Genomic DNA, 23,364 nt, shown 5'->3' with positions numbered 1-23,364 from the left:
AACATTTTTAAAAATGTATTCTTATAAAGATGAATTGTTTGGAAAAAAAGAGTTTAAAAGCAAGTATTTGAAGTTGTAATGCAGATGAAGCGCTAATGACTTTTTAACCAGGAACATTTTCAGATTTTCTAAAAATGTCAGCAAGTAAAAGAAGAGTTCTTCATTTCCTGTCTGCACAGAAAGTGTAAATATGATAGCGGGGTTAAAGATTAACCAAGTTGCGAGCGGCGCTCACGTGGCAGCCGCACGTTGTCCCGCCAGACGTCCGCCATGAGCTCCTTCGCTCACATCCTCCAGGAGGTGGGAGAGTTTGGCTTCTTCCAGAAGCGTCTGGTGGCCATCTTGTGCATCCCCAGCATCTTCATCGCCTTCGACAGCATCGGCCAGGTGTTCACGGGCCTGGCCTTCCCCGACTTCTGCGACACCTCCTGGATCCTGGAGCGAGGAGCCAACTTCAGCCTGCAGCGGCAGAAGGAGCTGAGTCTCCCTCGCCGCCCGGACGGAACTTTCCACGCCTGCTTGATGTTCACGCCCGTGCCCTGGGACCTGGACACCATCGTGGAGTACGGCCTCAACCGCACCACGCCGTGCCTCAACGGCTCCACCTTTGAGGCGCCGCCGGGAGCCTCCAGCGTGGTCACTGAGGTTAGGGGTCGTCATGGCGACCGGCGCTCATGCTCACTTATCGTCCGTCGTCACCTTTTTCTTCTTGTCAGTTCCAGCTGGTGTGTGACAGAAGTTCCTTCATCGAAGCGTCCCAGTCCGTCTACATGGCCGGACTTCTTGTGGGGGCCTTGGTGCTGGGGGCCATGGCTGACAGGTCATTAGTCCTCATTTGCATACTCATTTGCATATTCACGCCATCCAATCCATTTTGCAAAGTGCTGATATTGACAAATATCCAACAATATGATATTTATATTCCATGATTTTACTGGGGTTTATTTTGAAGAAGAAATGTTAATATTGACTATTATTTATGATAACACTTACATTAGTTATCTTCATAAAAATGCTAAATAAAAATATATTTTGTGTATTTTTACAATGAAAGTATTTGAAAAACAGATTTAAGAAACATGTTAAAAAAAAAAAAATTATATACTGCATATTTAATATTTTATCTTAAAATGTTGACTATTATATTATACACTTACTATTATTTATGACGATTCTTACATAATGATCATAAAAAGGCCAAGTTAAAACATAGATGTGTATATTTTGTGTTTCTACATTAAAAGTATTTCAATTAGTATTTAAAAAAATGCAAAATACCCAATAATGTAACATTTTTATTTTGTGATTTTTTTTAAACTACAGACATTTTATTATTGACTATTATTTATGATGACATATACATTATTTATTTTACATATTTTGTGTATTTTAAATATTTTTTTAAAAAGTCAACTGCTCAATTATGTGGTATTCTTATTCTATGATTGTATTCATTTTGAATGGTATTATTACGTTATTTTTATGAAAATACTTGTATTAATTATCATAAACACGGTCAAGTTTGACAATCGTGCTTTGTTTTTTTTACCTAAAAACATTAGAAAAAGCAACTTTCTTATTTTTCTTGCTGTTATGCATAGTGTTTTAAGATGTCAAATATTTGACTATAAATATGTACAATTCTGTGTATATAGTTATTTAAAATGTCAAATATTTGAATGTGAATACAGTCGTGGTCAAAAGTTTACATACACTTGTAAAGAACATCATGTCATGGCTGTCTTGAGTTTCCAATAATTTCTACAACTCTTATTTTTTCGTGATAGAGTGATTGGAGCACATACTTGTTGGTCACAAAAAACATTCATGAAGTTTGGTTATTTTATTAATTTATTATGGGTCTACTGAAAATGTAGGTTGCCATCCACAAGTTCACACCTTTCACACTTGTTTTACGGATTTTTCAATTTTCTTGTGGACTCCGCCGCCCTTCAGAATATTTGTTTACGGATTTTTCACTTTTTGTGGACTCCGCCACCCCTCAGGATATTGGTTTACGGATTTTTCACTTTTTGTGGACTCCGCCACCCCTCAGGATATTGGTTTACGGATTTTTCAGTTTTCCGTGGACGCCGCCGCCCTTCAGTATATTGGCCTCTTCATTTTTAGAATTTTCATTTTTTACGTGGACTCCGCTGTCCTTAATTTGGCTTATTTTCAATGTTGAATTTTACGGAATTTTCAGTTTTTTGCGGACTCCGCCATCCTTCTGATTATTTGGCCTTTTTACCTGTTCGAGCCTAGGATTTACAGGGTTTGTCTATGCGTCGTAACCCTCAGTCACACGCTCTTTCAGACTCTTTCCAAACAGAGACAGAATTCAATTTAGCTGAATTGAGGAGAAACGTCTGGGCTGTACTCTTTGCACAGTCTCCCACCACGCTCTGACGAAAGATTGTACGCCTCCTCTTTTATTTGGACTTTCCCTGATTACATGGCAACAGCTGTTTCTAAAGGAAGGGGGGTCGTAAACAGCCGCCGCCTTTGGTTGCAAAACAGTTAAAAGAAAAGGTGCCTGGAGGGGGGTCAGGTCCTGCTTCCTCTCCGCTTTGTAGATCTCGGGTCAAGACAAAATCTTCCTGTGGATTACAATACATCAAAGAAACCGACACCTTCATGTTGCTTCCCATCCTACATAGTGGAGTTTTACAAGCCTTTTGATTGGTAAGATCAAAGACAGGTTTTGTCTGCTCGCTGGCAACACAAAGTTTTGTGATAACTTAGATACAATTATTCTGACAGTAATTATGTACAATTCTGTGTCTATGGTGTTTTAAAATCCATCCATCCATCCATTTTCTACCGCGTGTCCCTTTCGGGGTGGTGGGGGGTGCTGGAGCCTATCTCAGCTACATTCGGGCGGAAGGCGGAGTACACCCTGGACAAGTGGCCACCTCATCGTAGGGCCGTGTATTAAAATGTAAAATATAAAATATTTGAGTGTAAATAATATTTATGTTGCAGGTTGGGTCGGCGTGTTGTGGTCCTGCTGGCTCATCTTCTTCTCTTCCTGTTCGGCGTCACTTCTGCCTTTTCTCCAAATATTTATTTTTACATCACACTCAAATTCCTGTGTGGATTTTCTCTGTCTGGAATTATCGCCAACGCGTTTGTGATCGGTAAATATCAAATGTTGTTGTTGTTGTTGTTGTTGTTGTTGATGATGATGATGATGTGCTGTGTCCCAGGTGGAGAGTGGTGTGAGTCGTCCAAGTTCGCCCTGTGCACCATCGTCAGCCATTCCTTCACTGCGGTGGGCTTGATGCTGCTGTCAGGTCTTGCTTACCTCATCCCCCACTGGAGGATCCTGCAACTTGTCCTCTACTCGCCTCTTCTGCTGCTGCTGCCTCTTCTCTACTGGTCACCACTTTTCTTCTTAGACTTAGTCAAACTTTAGTCATCCACAAGGGAAATTGTTCCGCAGAGTAGCTCAGTTACAAAGGATGGAAAGGATAATGCAGGTACAACGTAGACAAAAAATTGACCATAGTTCCATTTTACATGTACCATATACAATATAATATATATAATATTTACATATTACGTGTACAGTATATAATATATATTGATTTATTATTATATTATATTATATTTGTATACTAAACCCCAACACGCCCTGCAGGTTTCTGCCAGAATCTGCTCGCTGGCTCCTCACTCAGGGCAGGAAGGAGGAAGCCGTGAAGGAAGTGAGCAGAGCAGCAAAGGTCAACGGCAGGACCATCTCACAACATCTGCTGGACAAGGTCAATACCTTTATTTTCATACACCTCAAAAAGCAAATATGCAACATTTATGAAATATATTTATATATATAAATATACACAGTATGTATATGTATGTATATATGTATATTTCCATTATGTGTATGTGTGTGATCAGCTGGAGATGGAGGCGTGTCCCCACAGAAGAAGCAGACAAAGCATGTTGGACATCTTCAGGATTTCCTACTTGAGAAAACGAGCGCTGGTGATGAGTTACATCTGGTGAATATTTCCATCTTTGACTGATGATGTCATCGTGTCCACATGGCAGACAGAAGGTGAAAGTGTGTGCGTGGCAGGTTTGGCACCAGCCTGGTCTACTTCGGCCTTAGTCTCAACGTGGGGAACTTTGGTGTCGACGTCTACTTGACCCAGTTCATCTTCGGCCTGGTGGAGATTCCCGCTCGCCTCGGCTCTCTGCCGCTCATCCAGCGCTTTGGCAGGCGGCCGTGCCAGGCAGGATCGTTGATGTTTGCGGGCGCCGCCTGCCTCGCCAGCATCGCCGTGCCCAAAGGTCACACACACACACACACACACACACACACACACACACACACACACACACACACACACACACACACACACGCACTTTTGTATATTTGATCTTTTAAGCACAAAAACAACAATCAACCTCCACATTGTTTACATAAAAAAAACAAAAATGGCCGTTTATTGATATGATGGGTTCAATCGTTTGATGGATTATTTTTATACGTGTTGTAGATAAACTAATTAACACAATTTAACATCTGCAATTTTTTACTCATTTTTTAATGATATGAAATATATGCCTCTGTGAGTTCTTTTTTCCATATAAAAAACACAATTTAACATCTGTTAAAGTTAATTTTTATTAAGTGTTTTTTTTAATAGGTTTTCCAGATAAATGGACAAAAATAACACATTTAACACTAACAATTTTTACTTATTTTTTTAATGAAATAATATATGCTTCTTGTGAGTTCTTTTTTTACCATATAAATACAATTTAGCATCTGTTTTTTAAAACTTGTATTATTAACATGAAATATATATTTTTATTCATTATTTTTATAATAATTCCAGTTAAACACAATTTAACCTCCACATTATTTTTAATGAAATTATATATGACTCTTGTGAGTTCCCTATATTTATTAATTATCCATATAAACAAAAAAAACAAACAATTTAACATCTGATTTTTATTTTTACATGAATATAAAATATATGCTTCTGTGAGTTTATCATTTGTATTCATTATTTTAATAAGTTTTCCATATAAACAGACAAAAATAACACATTTTAACATCCACAATTTTAACTTATTCTTTAATGATGTGAAATATATTTTCTGTGAGTTCTTTATTTAATTAATTATTTCTATCCAATATATTCATTATTTTTATTAATTATTTTAATAGGTTTTCCATGCAAACAAGCAAAAATAACACATTTCAACATCCACAATTATTTAGTTATTTTTGTAAATGATATGAAATATAGATACTGTTTCTTCTCTGCAATTTGTATTTATTTTCAATGATATATTTGCTTCTTGTGAGTTTATTATTTTTATTAACTATTTTCTGTTTTTCAGATAAACAGAAAGAAATAACACAATTTAACATCTGATTTTCTTTAAACTTTTATTAATGATATGAAATACGTGCTTTTGTAAGTTCATAACTTTTTTAAATAAATGTTAGGTTTTTCACATAAACAAAAAAAAAACACAATAAATTATTTTATATATGTATTCAGATTATATTATTATATAAATATTCAGATGTAATTATATTTTTTGTATATAAATTCAGGTGTAATTATATTATTTTATATATATATATATATATATATATATATATATATATATATATATATATATATATATATATATATATATATATATATATTCAGGTGTAATTATATTATTTTATATACATTCAGATGTAATTATAGTATTTGATATATATATTCAGATGTAATTATATTTGATATATATTCAGATGTAATGATATTATTTTATATATATTCAGATGTAATTATATTTTTTATATAAATTCAGGTGTAATTATATTATTGTATGTATATTCAGATGTAATTATATTATTTTTTTATCTATTCAGACCAAAAAAATACATATATATATATATATATATATATATATATATATATATATATATATATATATATATATATATATATATATATATATATATATATATATATATATGTATATATATATATATATATATATATATATATATATATATATATATATATATATATGTATATATATATATATATATATATATATATATATATATATATATATATATATATATATATATATATATATATATATATATATATATATATATATTCAGGTGTAATTATATTATTTTATATATATTCAGATGTAATTATATTTGATATACATTCAGATATAATTATATTATTTTATAAATATTCAGATGTAGTTATATTATTTTTTTATATATTCAGACAAAAAAAATACATCACAGAATTTAAATGCTTTTTTTCCCTCGCACTATTTTTTGGCATTTTGTCACAAAGTAAAAGTTTTAAAAAAAAAAGTATACTATTTTTTTAATTGCTTTTTTTGGAGTAAAACAAGTCAAAAATATTCAGTGATGGCGCCCTCTGCTGGTGAGTGTGTTCAATGCGCTTCTGACCAGACTGAAATGCGATCAAATGACGTATCAATCAATCAATCAATCAATGTTTATTTCTAAGTGTCTCAAAGGGCTGCACAAGCCACATCATTTCCTGAACTTCTTGTTGTTTTTCTCCCACGCCCGTGGTCTTCAGATCTTCCCACGGTGGCCATCGCCGTCGTCGGGAAATTCGCCGCCACCGCCTGCTTCTCCATCGTGTTCGTTTACACGGCGGAACTTTATCCCACCACGCTGAGGTAAGAGCGTGCGCGCGACGATCCATGACGTCACAATCCGCGTCACGGAACGACGCGCGTGTTGCCAGGCAGAACGGCGTGGGCCTCAACTCCATGTGCTCGCGCGTCGGAGGCATCTTGGCGCCGCTGATCCGACTGCTCCACGCCTACCATGACGTCATCCCCATGTCCTTATATGGCGCGGTGCCCTTCAGCGCCGGGCTCCTGTGTTTGCTGCTGCCGGAGACGCGCGGCGCGGAGCTGCAGGATCACGCCGAGATGACGTAATGATGACGTCCTGACGCGCCACGACGGCTCGGAGCATCGACGCCCTTCGCTTTGTCTTGCAGGCAAGACGGCGCCGGAAGCGGCGGCCGCGAGGAGGACGGAGAAAAGGTAACGCCCTTCTAGCGGAGATGCGCTGTTACCATGGCAACAGCCGCTCGCCAACACAGAAGAAAACATCAAATCCTCAAGATATTTCTCTCTTTTTGGACTTTTTTAAATTTTTCACTCTCTCTTTTTTTTGGACTTTTGAAAATTAACACGTCGTTTTATGATGTGTACTCGTTCTGTACTCCTGTTTCCATTGAAGTAAAACAGTGCAATAATCGTGAAGATGAGTGCTTTTAAATCAAAGTAAACAACAAAAGATCCAACGTTCATGCTTTTAATTGGACAGAAAAAAAACATGTAATTTAATTACATGTTGAATTTAGTATTTTTTGTACGAACCTGGTAGCAATGGCTTTGTTAAAAAAAATAATATTTTTTTAAAAGGAACAAAAATATTATATATGGGAAAGATTTTTACTTTTTAATCAAAATTATTTTAAATGCATCACTATCATTTCAATATAGGCACACATTTTTTTTATTTTTTATTTTTTTTAATTAAAAAAAGGAAAACAAATATATATGGGAAAGATTTTTACTTTTTAATCTAAATTATTTTAAATGCATTACCATCATTTCAAAATAGGCACAATTTTTGTATTTATTTTTTTATTAAAAAAAGGAAAAAACAAATGATATATGGGAAAGATTTTTACTTTTTAATCTGACTTATTTTAAATGCATTACTATCATTTCAAAATAGCCACACACACAAAAAAAAAGAGTGCTTTTAAATGAAAGTAAACAAGAAAAGATCCAACGTTCATGCTTTTAATTGGACAGAAAAAAACATGTAATTTATTACATGTGGAATTTAGTATTTTTTGTATAAACCTGGTAGCAATGGCTTTGTTAAAAAAAAAAAAAAAAAAAAATTTTAAAAGGAAAAAAAATAGTATATATGGGAAAGATTTTTACTTTTTAATCTAAATTATTTTAAATGCATTACTATCATTTTAAAATAGGCACAACATTTTTTTTTTAATTAAAAAAAAGGAAAAAAAATTATTTATGGGAAAGATTTTTACTTTTTAATCTAAATTATTTTAAATGCCTTACTATCATTTCAAAATAGGCACACATTTTTTTTTTTATTACAAAAAGGGGAAAAAAATTATACATGGGAAAGATTTTTACTTTTTAATCTAAATTATTTTAAATGCATTACTATCATTTCAAAATAGGCAACAACAAAAAAAAGTGCTTTTAAATAAAAGTAAACAACAAAAGATCCAACGTTCATGCTTTTAATTGGACAGAAAAAAAACATGTAATTTAATTAATGTTGAATTTAGTATTTTTTGTACGACCCTGGTAGCAATGGCTTTGTTAAAAAAAAAAAAAATTTTTTAAAAGGAACAAAAATATTATATATGGGAAAGATTTTTACTTTTTAATCAAAATTATTTTAAATGCATCACTATCATTTCAATATAGGCACACATTTTTTTTATTTTTTATTTTTTTTAATAAAAAAAGGAAAACAAATATTATATATGGGAAATATTTTTACTTTTTAATCTAAATTATTTTAAATGCATTACCATCATTTCAAAATAGGCACAATTTTTGTATTTATTTTTTTATTAAAAAAAGGAAAAAACAAATTATATATGGGAAAGATTTTTACTTTTTAATCTGAATTATTTTAAATGCATTACTATCATTTCAAAATAGCCACACAAAAAAAGAAGAAAAAAAAAGAGTGCTTTTAAATAAAAGTAAACAACAAAAGATCCAACGTTCATGCTTTTAATTGGACAGAAAAACAAACATGTAATTTAATTACATGTTGAATTTAGTATTTTTTGTATGAACCTGGTAGCAATGGCTTTGTTAAAAAAAAAAAAAAAAAAAAAAATTTAAAAAGGAAAAAAAATTGTATATATGGGAAAGATTTTTACTTTTTAATCTAAATTATTTTAAATGCATTACTATCATTTCAAAATAGACACAACATTTTTTTTTTAATAAAAAAAAGGAAAAAAAATTATATATGGGAAAGATTTTTACTTTTTAATCTAAATTATTTTAAATGCCTTACTATCATTTCAAAATAGGCACACATTTTTTATTTTTTTTTATTACAAAAAGGGGAAAAAAAATCATATATGGGAAAGATTTTTACTTTTTAATCTAAATTATTTTAGATGCATTACTATCATTTCAAAATAGGCACAAAATTTTTTTTATTGCTTTTAAATAAAAGTAAACAACAAAAGATCCAACGTTCATGCTTTTAATTGGACAGAAAAAAAACATGTAATTTAATTACATGTTGAATTTAGTATTTTTTGTATGAACCTGGTAGCAATGGCTTTGTTAAAAAAAAAAAAAGGAAAAAAGGAAAAAATATATAAATGGGAAAGATTTTTACTTTTTAATCTAAATTATTTTAAATGCAATACTATCATTTCAAAATAGGCAGCAAAAACAAAAATTACAAAAAATTAAATAAAAGGAATAAAAAATTATACATGGGAAAGATTTTTACTTTTTAATCTAAATTATTTTAAATGCATTACTATAATTTCAAAATAGGCCACAAAAAAAAAAGGAACACAAATATTATATATGGGAAAGATTTTTACTTTTTAATCTAAATTATTTTAAATGCATTACTATCATTTCAAAATATGTAAAAAAATAATAATAATAATTCACAAATTTCAATCATAAAAAACTATTTTGAATGCAATTTTGTACTTTTGATGCTTCGTGATGGCCTTTACGTCCACTGAAAAGAGGAAAAAAAGGGTTTAAAAATGTTAAATGTGTCCGGCGTCGATATTCCTTACTCACGTAATCCCGGGGGGGGGGGGGGACGTTCAAAGGCTGGGGTTCCGAGGTGTTTAAAAGCCATCGCTTCTCGTTCTCGGTGTCTCCCAACTAAAGTCGTAATTCCCTTTCCTTCGGAACAGTTGTTGGTAGTGAAATATGCAGTAGAATTCCCCGTGCAAAGGTGTGTAATTCAACACGCTAAGAACCAAGCACAAGTTGCAAAAGGTCATATCTTGAAATATTGCTGGCGTCCACGGATCTTGCCGTTTTGGATTGTTGATTCACGACGTCCATAAAGATGCACAATGATTCAAGATGGACAGATTAAGATCATTGGGACTAACGAGCGGTAAAATAGAGGCCAAAGGTGCATGCAATAATACAAATCAAGCACACATAAGTACAAACCCCGTTTCCATATGAGTTGGGAAATGGTGTTAGATGTAAATATTTAATCGTAATACAATGATTTGCAAATCATTTTCAAGCCATATTCAGTTGAATATGCTACAAAGACAACATATTTGATGCTCAAACTCATAAACTTTTTTTTTTTGTTGCAAATAATCATTAACTTTAGAATTTGATGCCAGCAACACGTGACAAAGAAGTTGGGAAAGGTGGCAATAAATACTGATAAAGTTGAGGAATGCTCATCAAACACTTATTTGGAACATCCCACAGGTGAACAGGCTAATTGGGAACAGGTGGGTGCCATGATTGGGTATAAAAGTAGAAATGCTCAGTCTTTCACAAACAAGGACGGGGCGAGGGTCACCACTTTGTCAACAAATGCCTGAGCAAATTGTTGAACAGTTTAAGAACAACCTTTCTCAACCAGCTATTGCAAGGAATTTAGGGATTTCACCATCTATGCTCCGTAATATCATCAAAGGGTTGAGAGAATCTGGAGAAATCACTGCACGTAAGCAGCTAAGCCCGTGACCTTCCATCCCTCAGGCTGTACTGCATCGACAAGCGACATCGGCGTGTAAAGGATATCACCACATGGGCTCAGGAACACTTCAGAAACCCACTGTCAGTAACTACAGTTGGTTGCTACCTCTGTAAGTGCAAGTTAAAACTCGCGAAAACTGTTTATCAACAACACCCAGAAACGCCTTCCCTGGGCCTGAGCTCATCTAAGATGGACTGATACAAAGTGGAAAAGTGTTCTGTGGTCTGACGAGTCCACATTTCAAATTGTTTTTGGAAAGTGTGGACGTCGTGTCCTCCGGACCAAAGAGGAAAAGAACCACCCGGATTGTTCTAGGCGCAAAGTGTAAAAGGCAGCATGTGTGATGGTATGGGGGTGTATTAGTGCCCAAGACATGGGTAACTTACACATCTGTGAAGGCACCATTAATGCTAAAAAGGTACATACAGGTTTTGGAGCAACATATGTTGCCATCCAAGCAACGTTACCATGGACGCCCCTGCTTATTTCAGCAAGACAATGCCATAGTAAAAGAGTGCGGGTACTAGACTGGCCCGCCTGTAGTCCAGACCTGTCTCCCGTTGAAAATGTGTGAAGCCTAAAATAGCACAATGGAGACCCCCGGACTTTTGAACAACTTAAGCTGTACATCAAGCAAGAATGGGAAAGAATTCCACTTCAAAAATGTGTCTCCTCAGTTCCCAAACCTTTACTGAGTGTTGTTAAAAGGAAAGGCCATGTAACACAGTGGTGAACATGCCCTTTCCCAACTACTTTGGCACGTGTTGCAGCCATGAAATTCTAAGTTAATTATTATTTGCCAAAAAAAAAATAAAGTTTATGAGTTTGAACATGAAATATGTTGTCTTTGTAGTGCATTCAACTGAATATGGCTTGAAAAGTATTTGCAAATCATTGTATTCCGTTCATATTTACATCGAACACCATTTCCCAACTCATATGGAAACGGGGTTTGTATTCATTAACACGCACACGTCCACTTTAAACCTCGAGAAGAGTCGTCGTTTAATCCTAAAAAGTGCTGCTGAAGAAGCAACGGGCCACAATTGGCGGTGCTGAACTGAGTACACTTAGTAAAGCTGCTGAGTACACTTAGTAAAGCTGCTGAGTACACTTAGTTAAGCCAGTGTTTTTCAACCTTTTTTGAGCCAAAGCACATTTTTTTAAGGTTAAAAAATGAAACTCCACCAGGTTGTCGTGCCTTATTTGGAGTTTGTTGTTGTTTTCCTGTGTGTAGTGCTTTACTTCCTGTCTTGCGCTGTTATTTTGGTGACCCTTCCTTCCTGTTTTGTTCGTGTTTTCCTGTAGCGGCTTCACGCCTTCCTTTGAGTGCTATTGATTTGTGTTAGTAATCGAGACTATTTAAGTTGTGCGGACGCTATCCTTCTTTTCAGGACATTGTTGATTGTCATGTCATGTACGGATGTACTTTGTGGACGCCATCTCTGCTCCACACGCTGTAAGTCTTTGCTGTCGTCCAGCATTCTGTTTTTGTTGACTTTGTAGCAAGTTCAGTTTTACTTTCGTTATGCTACAGTGCTTTTTCCTATCCCTTTTGTTCATTTTTGTTTTAATCATTACACACCATTTTACTCTGCACATTGGGATCACGACAAAACCATCCTCGACACATTCCGACTTCTACAAAGCAATGCTGCCACCTACTGGTGTGGAGTATTACACGGTTAACCTGCCGGGTTCGACACCGCACAGACACTAGACAACGGCAAATTATAATTATTGATTTGCAAAAAATATTTTTGGGACCAATTAGGTGAAGTTGCAAAATTTCCCAGGGCACACCAGACAATATCTTAGTGTGCGCCGCGGCACAGTGGTTGAAAAACACTGAGTTAAGCTATTATAAAAGATTTAGAAATGATTGCCACCGGTTGTTAGAATAATTATGTATATATTATCACACTAACTTTAGTATGCTTAAAGTCCGTTGCTTTAGTTATTTAGCTATTGTGCTCAAGTTGGATTTTTTAATCTGTGCAAGGACAAAGACTTCCTGTCTGAGGGGTGGCCTCAGCCGTAGATGTTATCTTTGTTTTAGCCCGCTAACGGCCAAGGACTTCAACGACCTGACAGCACGCAGACGAAGCAGAGACTTCAAGGACCTCAACGAAGATAAGATGCCAACACGCAGACGAAGCGGGGACAAGGCGAAATCACAAGGCCCCCAGCACATTCCGTCACGTATTGTGCGTCCTGGACCTGCTTTGCATAATATACACTACCGTTCAAAAGTTTGGGGTCACCCAAACAATTTTGTGGAATGGCCTTCATTTCTAAGAACAAGAATAGACTGTCGAGTTTCCGATAAAAGTTCTCTTTTTCTGGCCATTTTGAGCGTTTAATTGACCCCACAAATGTGATGCTCCAGAAACTCAATCTGCTCAAAGGAAGGTCAGTTTTGTAGCTTCTGTAACGAGCTAAACTGTTTTCAGATGTGTAAACATGATTGCACAAGGGTTTTCTAATCATCAATTAGCCTTCTGAGCCAATGAGCAAACACATTGTACCATTAGAACACTGGAGTGATAGTTGCTGGAAATGGGCCTCTATACACCTACGTAGATATTGCACCAAAAACCAGACATTTGCAGCTAGAATAGTCATTTACCACATTAGCAATGTATAGAGTGTATTTCTTTAAAGTTAAGACTAGTTTAAAGTGATTTTCCTACAAAAATAAGGACATTTCAATGTGACCCCAAACTTTTGAACGGTAGGGTATGTGACCCCTCCTTTTAGAGGCGGCCTTAGTGTTGTTGACTGTGGAACTCCTGAATAAATAGAGGGACGCAAGAGCTGAACCTTAGGGCGTAGGGCGAGACTGTGACTAAGTGTTCAGCTCCATGCGTTCTCCTCATGAGCTAAATTGAACTCTGTCTCTGACTGATTCCTTGCTTCTTGTCTGATTAATAGATGTCATCAGTGCTTGAACCTATGTTAGCAAGAGCTTTCACGCTCTTCTTTAAGTGAACAGCTTCTCAAAAGTAGGATATTTAAACACTGGAAGCACAGATAAAGAAGGAAAGAGAATATTGTGTTGTTTTGTGGGACTAAAACAACAAAACATTCACTTCCTGGTTCAAAGTGCTAGTGTAACCTAATTTTATGGGCTTGCCTCTTTGTGATGTTAAGTTCCTGTTATAAGCCGTAATACAGTATATGCCTTGAGCTCTTATTTTGAAGGCGCTAAGAGCGGAAGTGGTGACACGTTGTAGTGGAGCAGAGGTTTTAATTCCTTTCTTTCAAAAAACCCAGCTCCACCACAACGTGTCACCACTTCCGCTCTTAGCGCCTTCAAAATAAAGGCATAACAGGAACTTAACATCACAAACAGGCAAACCCATAAAAACGGTCACTTGGTATCAGATCGATACGAACATCGGTAGTATCGCCCACCTCTACCTTGCAAGCTGGTGGTCGGTTTTAAAATGATTATTTTTCTCACCTGAGAGTTTTCTTGCACTTTTTACAGCAGAAGCAACTTTTGTGAAAAATGTATTTGTCTGCCGTCATTTTCTCCATGGGGTAGACGGGCTTGAGACAGGCCGAGCATGTCTCCGACGGACTTGCTTGGAACTGATGAGACAACCAGGCAGTTAAGACGGCTTTTTATCTCAAAAACACCAACAAAAGTGGAGGACAATATGAAACCGCAACCAAACATGAATTCTGTACACGTGAGAAGGTTTTGTCACGACTGCTTGTGGTCGTTGCTCGGCAGGGGGATCTCGGGGTATGCGGCGATCTGACACATCGCCGGCATGACCACGACCGGAGCTGTTGACGAGGCCACGCTTGCAGGCGCAGTGGTGACCACGGCGGACGATTTGGACGAGTAAATCCTGTTTCCGCAGGCGTCCGTCCTCTCGTAGTTTTCCGTGATGGCCTTGGTGCTCCCGTGGAGGTCCGTGTGCACCTCCAGTACGCTGATCTCCCGTGGAGGGGAGTTAGATTCTTTGCTGTCGTCCTTCTTCCTGTTCAGACCGGGACTGTTGCATTGAAGGACTTTGGTCGTGCAGAAAGTCTCTTCTGATCTTTGACTGTGCTGGCATGTTGGGCAGAGGGCGGTCTCTGCGGGCTTTCTCGCAGCTGACTGGATGGAGATGAACGCAGGTGAAGATGTGCACTGTGGAGTCCTTTCAAGGTTCTGTCCCCCAGCCGGAGCTGTGGGGACTTCTTGTTCTTGCAGTGGTTTAGTTTTGCTCGAGCCGATGCTTATTTTGCTAATGTTGGCAGAGGATCCTTGCATGCTTCCTAAAGACTCCTTAAACAGGCAAGACAGACCAGCTATGTCAGAGTCCGATTTCAGCGTGGAGACGGAATACAGAGCCTTCTTGATGGCGTCCTCTATGTCCACCAGCCTTGCTAGCGTCTGCTCTTTGAGATTCATTATTTCCTCACTGGCTCTTTCCAGATCTCCAAAAACGTGCGCCATGGGGGATTTATGGTCCGATAGTGTCAGCGTCTCTCCTTTGAGTTCTTTCTTTACCGGCTTTTCTTTCTTTTTGTTGGAGCGAACAACCCAGTCGGGAACGTCCTCGAACACTCTCCTCAGCGACCTGACATCCACCTTGCTGGTGTCCTCCTCGATTTCTTCAACTCGACAGAGGATGCTCTGCAGCTCTTCCTGCTTTCGCAGGTTGTCAAAGATCTCCGTGGCGGCGGAAATGTTTCCCCGCATGATCTCGTCCATGTGGACCGAGAGACGCTGTCGCCGTTCATCCTCCGTCTCCGTCCTTCCCTTCTTTTGCCTCAACGCAACCTTAACGTCCTGTTTAGTTTTTGGCTCGTCTTTTTGTCCGGGTGGATTACCATGTGACTGATTGAGTAGAGTTGGTTGTGATTGGAGATCTACTTGTCTCACCTCAGATAAGTCTTCTGGGTCTTTGTTGTGAGGTTGGGCCAGTTTAACTCTCTTTGGTTTCACAGGTGGCTTCTTCTTCGAAGGAGCCTTTTTACCGCCAAACATTTGACATGCCTCGTTGAAGTCTAAGTGGATTTCCTCACTGTCATTAATCTTGTCTCCCACTGGGATGTCCTGGGTGACATTTATCTCTTCTTTCTGGTCCTTTTCCACGGTGACTTGGATTGGTTGTTCTTTGTCAATTTCCTGAGATGTTTGTGAATTAGTTTCAGTCGCACCAGGTCTTTCCTGACCCACTACATCTTGTTCAAAGACCATAACAGTCTTTCTTTTCGACAAATCTTCCTCAGGTTGATCTGTATTTATTGTATTTTCACCTTTAAGTAGCTTAGTTGTGTGTTTCTCTGTGTTTGACTGTTTGTGTTCTTTTGCTTTCAGGTGTTCAGGTTTTGGAGGGATGTCTGGTTTTGGGCCAACATTCCTTCTGCTTTTCTCTGATATACTTGTTGTGAATTTGCCTTTGCTTGTAGACTCTGCGTTTGTGGTGTTGATCCCTTCTTCTCTGACCGTATTTTGACTCAAATGAGATGATGGTACACAAACGTCTTGGTCGACTGTCTTTTCACCAGAAACTGCATCAGTTTTCAGTCTTTCTTGAGGAGGTTTTGATGAGTTACGGTATATCATTGCTGCTCTGAAATCTCCTTGGCTGACGTTAATGTTGGACCTCTCCAGGGAATCCAAGGCTGCCTTGAGTTTACCTTGAAATACGTTTTCCTCTCCCTCTTGTTGTGTGGACGTTTCTGAAACATCTGGAGGGACCACAGCAGTGTGGAAGTGGCATTCCTGGACATCCTCAGCTCTGTGAATGTCTTCAGAAGCAACATCTTTTAGACAAGTTGTACTATCTGAAGCAGAATTGATGCTGACTGCCTGTTCTGATTGTCCACAGTCTTTTGGCAACGTGTTTTGTTCGGTGCGTATCTTCTGCGAGTTGACATCAACTGGTTGCTCAATAGGTTTCTGCTTTTCTTGCAATGACGTATGTAAAGATCTGGCTTCCGTTGTGGCCTGTTGCAGGCTGTGAATTGCAGTTCGAAGGTTGGACATTTCATTGTTATCTACAACCTCCACTAACTCGGCTAGGAGGACTGTGTCTCCATATTGTGTGTCAAATTGCGACAGACTGACGGAGCCTTTAACTTCTTCATGAGCTTTGGTGCTACATTTCATGTCTTCACGTGGAGGGACATCAACAGCTGTCTCTGGTGTCACGTTTAGTCTTGGAGAAATTGTGATTCCGTCAGTGTATTGTCTGGGTTGGCTCGGTTTTTGACCTCCAGAAAACATGCTTCTCAGCTTCTTCACATCCACTGGTGCCCACTCTTGAGCACCCTCGTCTGCATGCTCAGGTTGAATCTCTGCGATTTGTTCCGTCGTCAGTTCTTCAACTGTTGGCGCTGCCTGAAGAGTTTTCAGATACTCCAGTTCTCCCTTCTCAATGCAACTTTTGAATAATTTCACATTTCCTTTGACTGCAGGATGGCTCGAAACTTGACAGGTCCTATCTGGAGAGACGACTGGTGACTTGCGTGTGTTCATCTCTGAACAATGCGCCTGTGGAGGACAATATTGTCTCACATCTTCCTCGTCCGAATACTTGTAGAGGGAGTAAACGATGATGTCTTCAGATTTGTTATCCTCCTGAATGATCACGCCTTTCCTCAGAGAGTTATCTTGATTAAGAACATCCTCAATAAATTGCAGCACATTAGCAGTTTTACACTCCTGATGCTGGTTCACAGGTACAATTAGCAATGAGCTCTTTATCTCTCCGTCACAAGCCTCCTTCAGGTAAGTCACCTGAGGCTTGAGGTTTGCTCGTGGCAGAACACGCAGGATGAAGTTTTGGAAATTGCCTTCAGACACCTCTTCATAATTTATCTCGAGTCTGCTCTCTGATATGGTGTACTCTGCCTTTTTGGCTAGCGTGGTCTCGTTCACTTCAATGATGGAACCATTAACGTGAATGACGTTGAGGCGATGGAGGGAGTGCAGGGATTCTTTGAGCGTCTCCACCATTGTTTCTATTTCGTCCTTGTTCTGGCGTCTGATTCTGTCAAACGGCATCGACTCAAACAAATGGGCTCTGTCCTTAACTATAGCGTAAACATCATCCTCCGCTGCTGGACTTGCGTGAAAGTGGGAATGTTCTTTTATGTTTTGTGACATGAATGGGTTGTTTTGCATCAGGGCCGATTTGGTTTTTATACGGTCTTCTTTTCCCTCAAACTGTGTTGAAACGTCTCCATCTCCATGAGTATTGCATGGTTCGCATTTTTGGGCTTGCTGTCCTTGGATTAACGCCATGGCATCACCTGAATTAGAAACTTTACGCCCGTGCTTGCTATCTGAATTTGGCTGAGATGTTTCCACACACTGACTTTCAAACATCCTTCTGGTTGCCTGTACATCTATTCTCATAGGCTCGTCCTCACACTCTCTGTTGGGTTCTGGGCTACAAGACAGCCTTTGGTCAGAGTCCAGGATTGGTTGAGCAAGACTTGACCTCTCGTTCGGGTCCTCAAGCACAGCTGATGTTTTACTGACATTCCCCTTTTCTAACGTTTCCTCAGCCATGTGCATCCTGGGGTTGTAAGACGATACTTTATCACTCAGGGAACTGTTCTCAAATATCAGCCGTCTGGAGCGAACTTCCCCCTCAAATCCACTTTTATCAGCGGTCACCTCGGAGTCCGAGTTCAAAACCTCAGCAAGCTCCTCGTCCACCACCTCATCCAGCATCTTCAGCTCAGGGTGTGTGTGCTTCAAGAGTCTCCTCAGCTCACATTTCTGACGCTGTTGGGACAACGTTTCTTCGGGAGTTTGGGATTGTGAGAACCGTCGCGGCTGTGTCCCTAATTGATGTCCAAGCTGGTCATCTCGGTTGAGTTGGGCATCTTCGGCCATCTTTGAAGAACAAAGTGATGTGGTCATGATTTGGCACCAAGTCTGATTTCAAGATTGCCAGTGCCATGCTCCGGTTAATGAGATGCTTTTGTTACCTTCCAAAAAGCAGCTGATTGATGCACAGGTCAGTTTGTTAGCTGAACTCCCAAGGCAACCAACAACTGTAGGCACTCAATGTGAACCTAACTGTTGATTGTTATTAGTTTATGCTTTCAACACAAAACATGCAACTGTCTTCAAATCCAACATACAGTTTGAAACAGATCACGTGATGCCGGAACTCACCCTCTTTCGAGTCACTCGTCTCTGCGGTTCAGGTGCCCGATCTTGTGCCTGCTGGGAGACATAAAGCAAGCATGTTCTGGTTTGTAGAAAGAGCAGCATTTATTGTTCACGGCCAATAAAACTAATTGTTTTGCGATTGTTACAAGGGCATAGGTCCTTCTAGCAAAGCTTGTAAGACACCGTTAACAAAGCGACACTTTGAATGGCAATAAAAACTGAATAGTCCCGACTGTAAAAAGGGCTCAAGAGGGAGATGGTTTACCGGCTTTAAAATGGTCTGCTCTTCTTCCTGAGTTGCTACTTTTGACAGATAGAGAGCAGACAGAGCTCTGACGGAGACACACAGTTTCTCGTTCTCGGGGAGGAAGAGGTTTTCCCTGAAGTCTGCGATCGACCTCCGCTTTTCATCTGCTGACACAAGACATCTTTACTCGTACTTCACAGCAAGGCAGCGGCATGACGCCCGACGAACAACAGTGCAACAACAGCTCGTAACGGAATGCTTCAAGTAGCACAGTCATGCAGTTACAGCACAGTTAGGGTTTTGGATATAGCGCTTTCTAAGCTTCTGTGTGCCAACTGCTATGCGTCAGAGTTAAAAATATATAGCACTTGTGATGGTAAGTGAGATACATGACTCCACTGACACACATACTGACTAACGAGTCAAGTCACTGTTGAAGCAACCTTTTATTTAGGGCTGGACAATTCATCGAATTCATCGAACAGTTTCAATTTTGGCTTCTCAAGAACATAAAAATAATTTGAAATGATAATAATAATGGGCGGTGCAACGTGTATGCAAATATCTGAGCTTGTTGCAGTGAAACGGATGAGTGGGTGTTTAGTGAAAACAAGACCACATCTATTAGAAGTTAGGGATCTCACATTAACGTAACCGCGGACAGACAGAGTCACAGAATTGGCCAGTGAAGCAGAATCCGCTGTTAAAACGCAGAATATCAGTTAAATTGACATACACTACCGTTCAAAAGTTTGGGGTCACATTGAAATGTCCTTATTTTTGAAGGAAAAGCACTGTACTTTTCAATGAAGACAACTTTAAACTAGTCTTAACTTTAAAGAAATACACTCTATACATTGCTAATGTGGTAAATGACTATTCTAGCTGCAAATGTCTGGTTTTTGGTGCAATATCTACATAGGTGTATAGAGGCCCATTTCCAGCAACTATCACTCCAGTGTTCTAATGGTACAATGTGTTTGCTCATTGGCTCAGAAGGCTAATTGATGATTAGAAAACCCTTGTGCAATCATGTTCACACAGCTGAAAACAGTTTAGCTCGTTACAGAAGCTACAAAACGGACCTTCCTTTGAGCAGATTGAGTTTCTGGAGCATCACATTTGTGGGGTCAATTAAACGCTCAAAATGGCCAGAAAAAGAGAACTTTCATCTGAAACTCAACAGTCTATTCTTGTTCTTAGAAATGAAGGCTATTCCACAAAATTGTTTGGGTGACCCCAAACTTTTGAACGGTAGTGTACATGTGAGTGAAATGCTGTCATTGTGAGAAAAATGAACATTTGTTTGGGGAAATACAATGTCTGGAACCGCTCATTCATCCCCCGAAACACGTCCTAAACAAAACTATGTGGAGACGGACACTTGAAAACGCGACTAAACCAAGAAGCTAAAGCTAGCAAGGACAACCCATGCACCCACAACACTTGTCAACCGCTTGTGTTGTTGTGAATGACATCATGGATGTAAGATCAATGTACAAACAATTCATAGACCCACAACGCATCTCATCCGCTTGTGTTGTTGTGAACGACATCATGGATGTAAGATCAATGTACAAAAATTCATAGACCTACAACACATCTCATCTGATTGTGTTGTTGTGAACGACATCATGGATGTAACATCAATGTACAAACAATTCATAGACCCACAACGCATGTCATTCGCTTGTGTTGTTGTGAACGACATCATGGATGTAAGATCAATGTACAAACAATTCATAGACCTACAACACATCTCATCTGATTGTGTTGTTGTGAACGACATCATGGATGTAACATCAATGTACAAACAATTCATAGACCCACAACACATCTCATCTGATTGTGTTGTTGTGAACGACATCATGGATGTAACATCAATGTACAAACAATTCATAGACCTACAACACATCTCATCTGATTGTGTTGTTGTGAACGACATCATGGATGTAACATCAATGTACAAACAATTCATAGACCTACAACACATCTCATCCGCTTGTGTTGTTGTGAACGACATCATGGATGTAAGATCAATGTACAAACAATTCATAGACCCACAACGCATGTCACCCGCTTGTGTTGTTGTGAACGACATCATGGATGTAACATCAATGTACAAACAATTCATAGACCCACAACGCATGTCATTTGATTGTGTTGTTGTGAACGACATCATGGATGTAACATCAATGTACAAACAATTCATAGACCCACAACGCATGTCATTTGATTGTGTTGTTGTGAACGACATCATGGATGTAACATCAATGAACAAACATTCCATGCACCCACAACACATCTCATCCGCTTGTGTTGTTGTGAACGACATCATGGATGTAAGATCAATGTACAAACAGCAGTCGCAACTTGAGAGGTTTCTCTTTTTTTTCTAAACTGCCTCAAATCTAGCTCAGAAGAGGAGCACACTTCCCCTCCTTCACAATAATGGCGCAGTGCACAACATCTGCACCAAGAAAATAAAGGTTTAAAAATAAAAAATAAAAGTACCTTACACAAGCATAATGCTCTTTAAGTATTTATTGCTACATTTACAAAAATGTTATTCTTTGACTTAAAATATTGGTGTAAATTGTCCAAATATGAATTGCACCAGTAAATGTGAGGATGTTTGCATTTTATTAAATTGTAAAATAAGTGTGAAAGTTAGAAAAATTCAAACTGATTGTTCTTGTTATTTCGATGTTGTTATTATTTTACTTGTTGTTTATTTGTTACTAATTCATATCCATTGTTTCTTTGAATTGAGTTTTGGTGGTGCAAAAAAAACCTCAAATCGCGATTCTCACGTTGTGCGATTCAGAATCGATTGTCATTTTTAAAAAATCGATTTATTTTTATTTTTAATTTTTATTATTTATTTAAAAAAAATGTTTTTTTAAATTAATTAATCCAACAAAACAATACACAACAATACCATAACAATGCAATCCAATTCCAAAAGCAAACCCGAGCCAGCAACACTCAGAACTGCAATAAACAGAGCAATTGAGAGGAGACACAAACACCACACAGAACAAACCAAAAGTAGTGAAACAAAAATGAATATTATCAACAACAGTATCAATATTAGTTACAATTTCAACATAGCAGTGATTAAAAATCCCTCATTGACATTATCATTAGACATTTCGTTTATGAGATGCGATGCAAGTGTAAGCCACTGTGACACTATTGTTCATTTATTGTAATTTTTTTTATTTATTAATGTTTGTAATGATAATATCAATGAGGGATTTTTAATCACTGCTATGTTGAAATTGTTACTAATATTGATACTGTTGTTGATAATATTCATTTTTGTCTCACTACTTTTAGATTGTTCCGTGTAGAGATATATGCGTTAAAATGTAATATCGGAAATTATCAGTATCTGTTTTTTTATTATCGGTATCGTTTATTTTTATTTTTTATTTTTTATTTTTTTTAATTAAATCAACATAAAAAACACAAGATACACTTACAATCAGTGCACCAACCCAAAAAACCTCCCTCCCCCATTTACACTCATTCACACAAAAGGGTTGTTTCTTTCTGTTATTAATATTCTGCTTCCTACATTATATATCAATATATATCAATACAGTCTGCAAGGGATACAGTCCGTAAGCACACATGATTGTGCGTGCTGCTGGTCCACTAATAGTACTAACCTTTAACAGTTAATTTGACTCATTTTCATTCATTACTAGTTTCTATGTAACTGTTTTTATATTGTTGTACTTTCTTTTTTATTCAAGAAAATGTTTTTAATTTACTTATCTTATTTTACTAATTTTTTTTAAAAAGTACCTTATCTTCACCATACCTGGTTGTCCAAATTAGGCATAATAATGTGTTAATTCCACGACTGCATATATCGGTTGATATCGGTATCAGTTGATATCGGTATCGGTAATTAAAGAGTTGGACAATATCGGGATATCGGCAAAAAGCCATTATCGGACATCCCTAGTTCCGTGTCATGTTTGTGTCTCCTCAATTGCTCTCAATTGCTCTGTTTACTGCTATTCTGAATGTTGCTTGGTCGGGTTTGGTTTTGAAATTGTATTGCATTATTATGGTATTGTTGTGTATTGTTTTCATTTAAAAAAAAATAAAATAAATCGTTTTTGAATCGAGAATCGTGTTGAATTGAAAAAA

At 37.6% G+C, this 23,364-nt stretch overlaps 2 protein-coding genes across 3 annotated transcripts in view; one reads left to right on the top strand and one right to left on the bottom strand.

The window, feature by feature from the left end:
• Positions 1–269: 269 nt before the first annotated feature.
• LOC133629718 (solute carrier family 22 member 13-like) lies at positions 270–7,286 on the top strand. 2 transcript variants are annotated; one of them, XM_062020651.1, is made up of 10 exons: positions 270–645; positions 717–820; positions 2,986–3,140; positions 3,210–3,381; positions 3,644–3,764; positions 3,901–4,004; positions 4,082–4,296; positions 6,597–6,699; positions 6,768–6,962; positions 7,029–7,286. In XM_062020651.1, the coding sequence occupies exons 1-10, from the start codon at positions 271–273 to the stop codon at positions 7,087–7,089; spliced, it is 1,605 nt and encodes a 534-aa protein (XP_061876635.1). In that variant the 5' UTR covers position 270; the 3' UTR covers positions 7,090–7,286. The 2 variants fall into 2 exon arrangements, with proteins under 2 accessions (XP_061876635.1, XP_061876637.1); XM_062020653.1 differs by lacking the exon at positions 7,029–7,286 and having other exon boundaries at positions 6,772–6,960.
• Positions 7,287–10,029: 2,743 nt separating this feature from the next.
• The window catches only part of LOC133630537 (xin actin-binding repeat-containing protein 1-like), a 39,087-nt gene continuing 25,752 nt past the window's right edge, over positions 10,030–23,364 (bottom strand). The window contains exons 7-10 of the mRNA XM_062022150.1: positions 19,216–19,361; positions 18,954–19,004; positions 14,280–18,716; positions 10,030–10,053 (exon numbers count right to left, since the gene is read on the bottom strand). Of these exons, the coding sequence (XP_061878134.1) occupies positions 14,526–18,716; positions 18,954–19,004; positions 19,216–19,361 (4,388 nt within the window). The 3' untranslated portion in view covers positions 10,030–10,053; positions 14,280–14,525. The remainder of the gene's footprint in view (positions 10,054–14,279; positions 18,717–18,953; positions 19,005–19,215; positions 19,362–23,364) is intronic.

The sequence above is a fragment of the Entelurus aequoreus genome, linkage group LG15 (assembly GCF_033978785.1).
Source record: "Entelurus aequoreus isolate RoL-2023_Sb linkage group LG15, RoL_Eaeq_v1.1, whole genome shotgun sequence".
Taxonomy (NCBI): domain Eukaryota; kingdom Metazoa; phylum Chordata; class Actinopteri; order Syngnathiformes; family Syngnathidae; genus Entelurus; species Entelurus aequoreus.
This window is presented reverse-complemented; position numbering and strand designations above follow the sequence as displayed.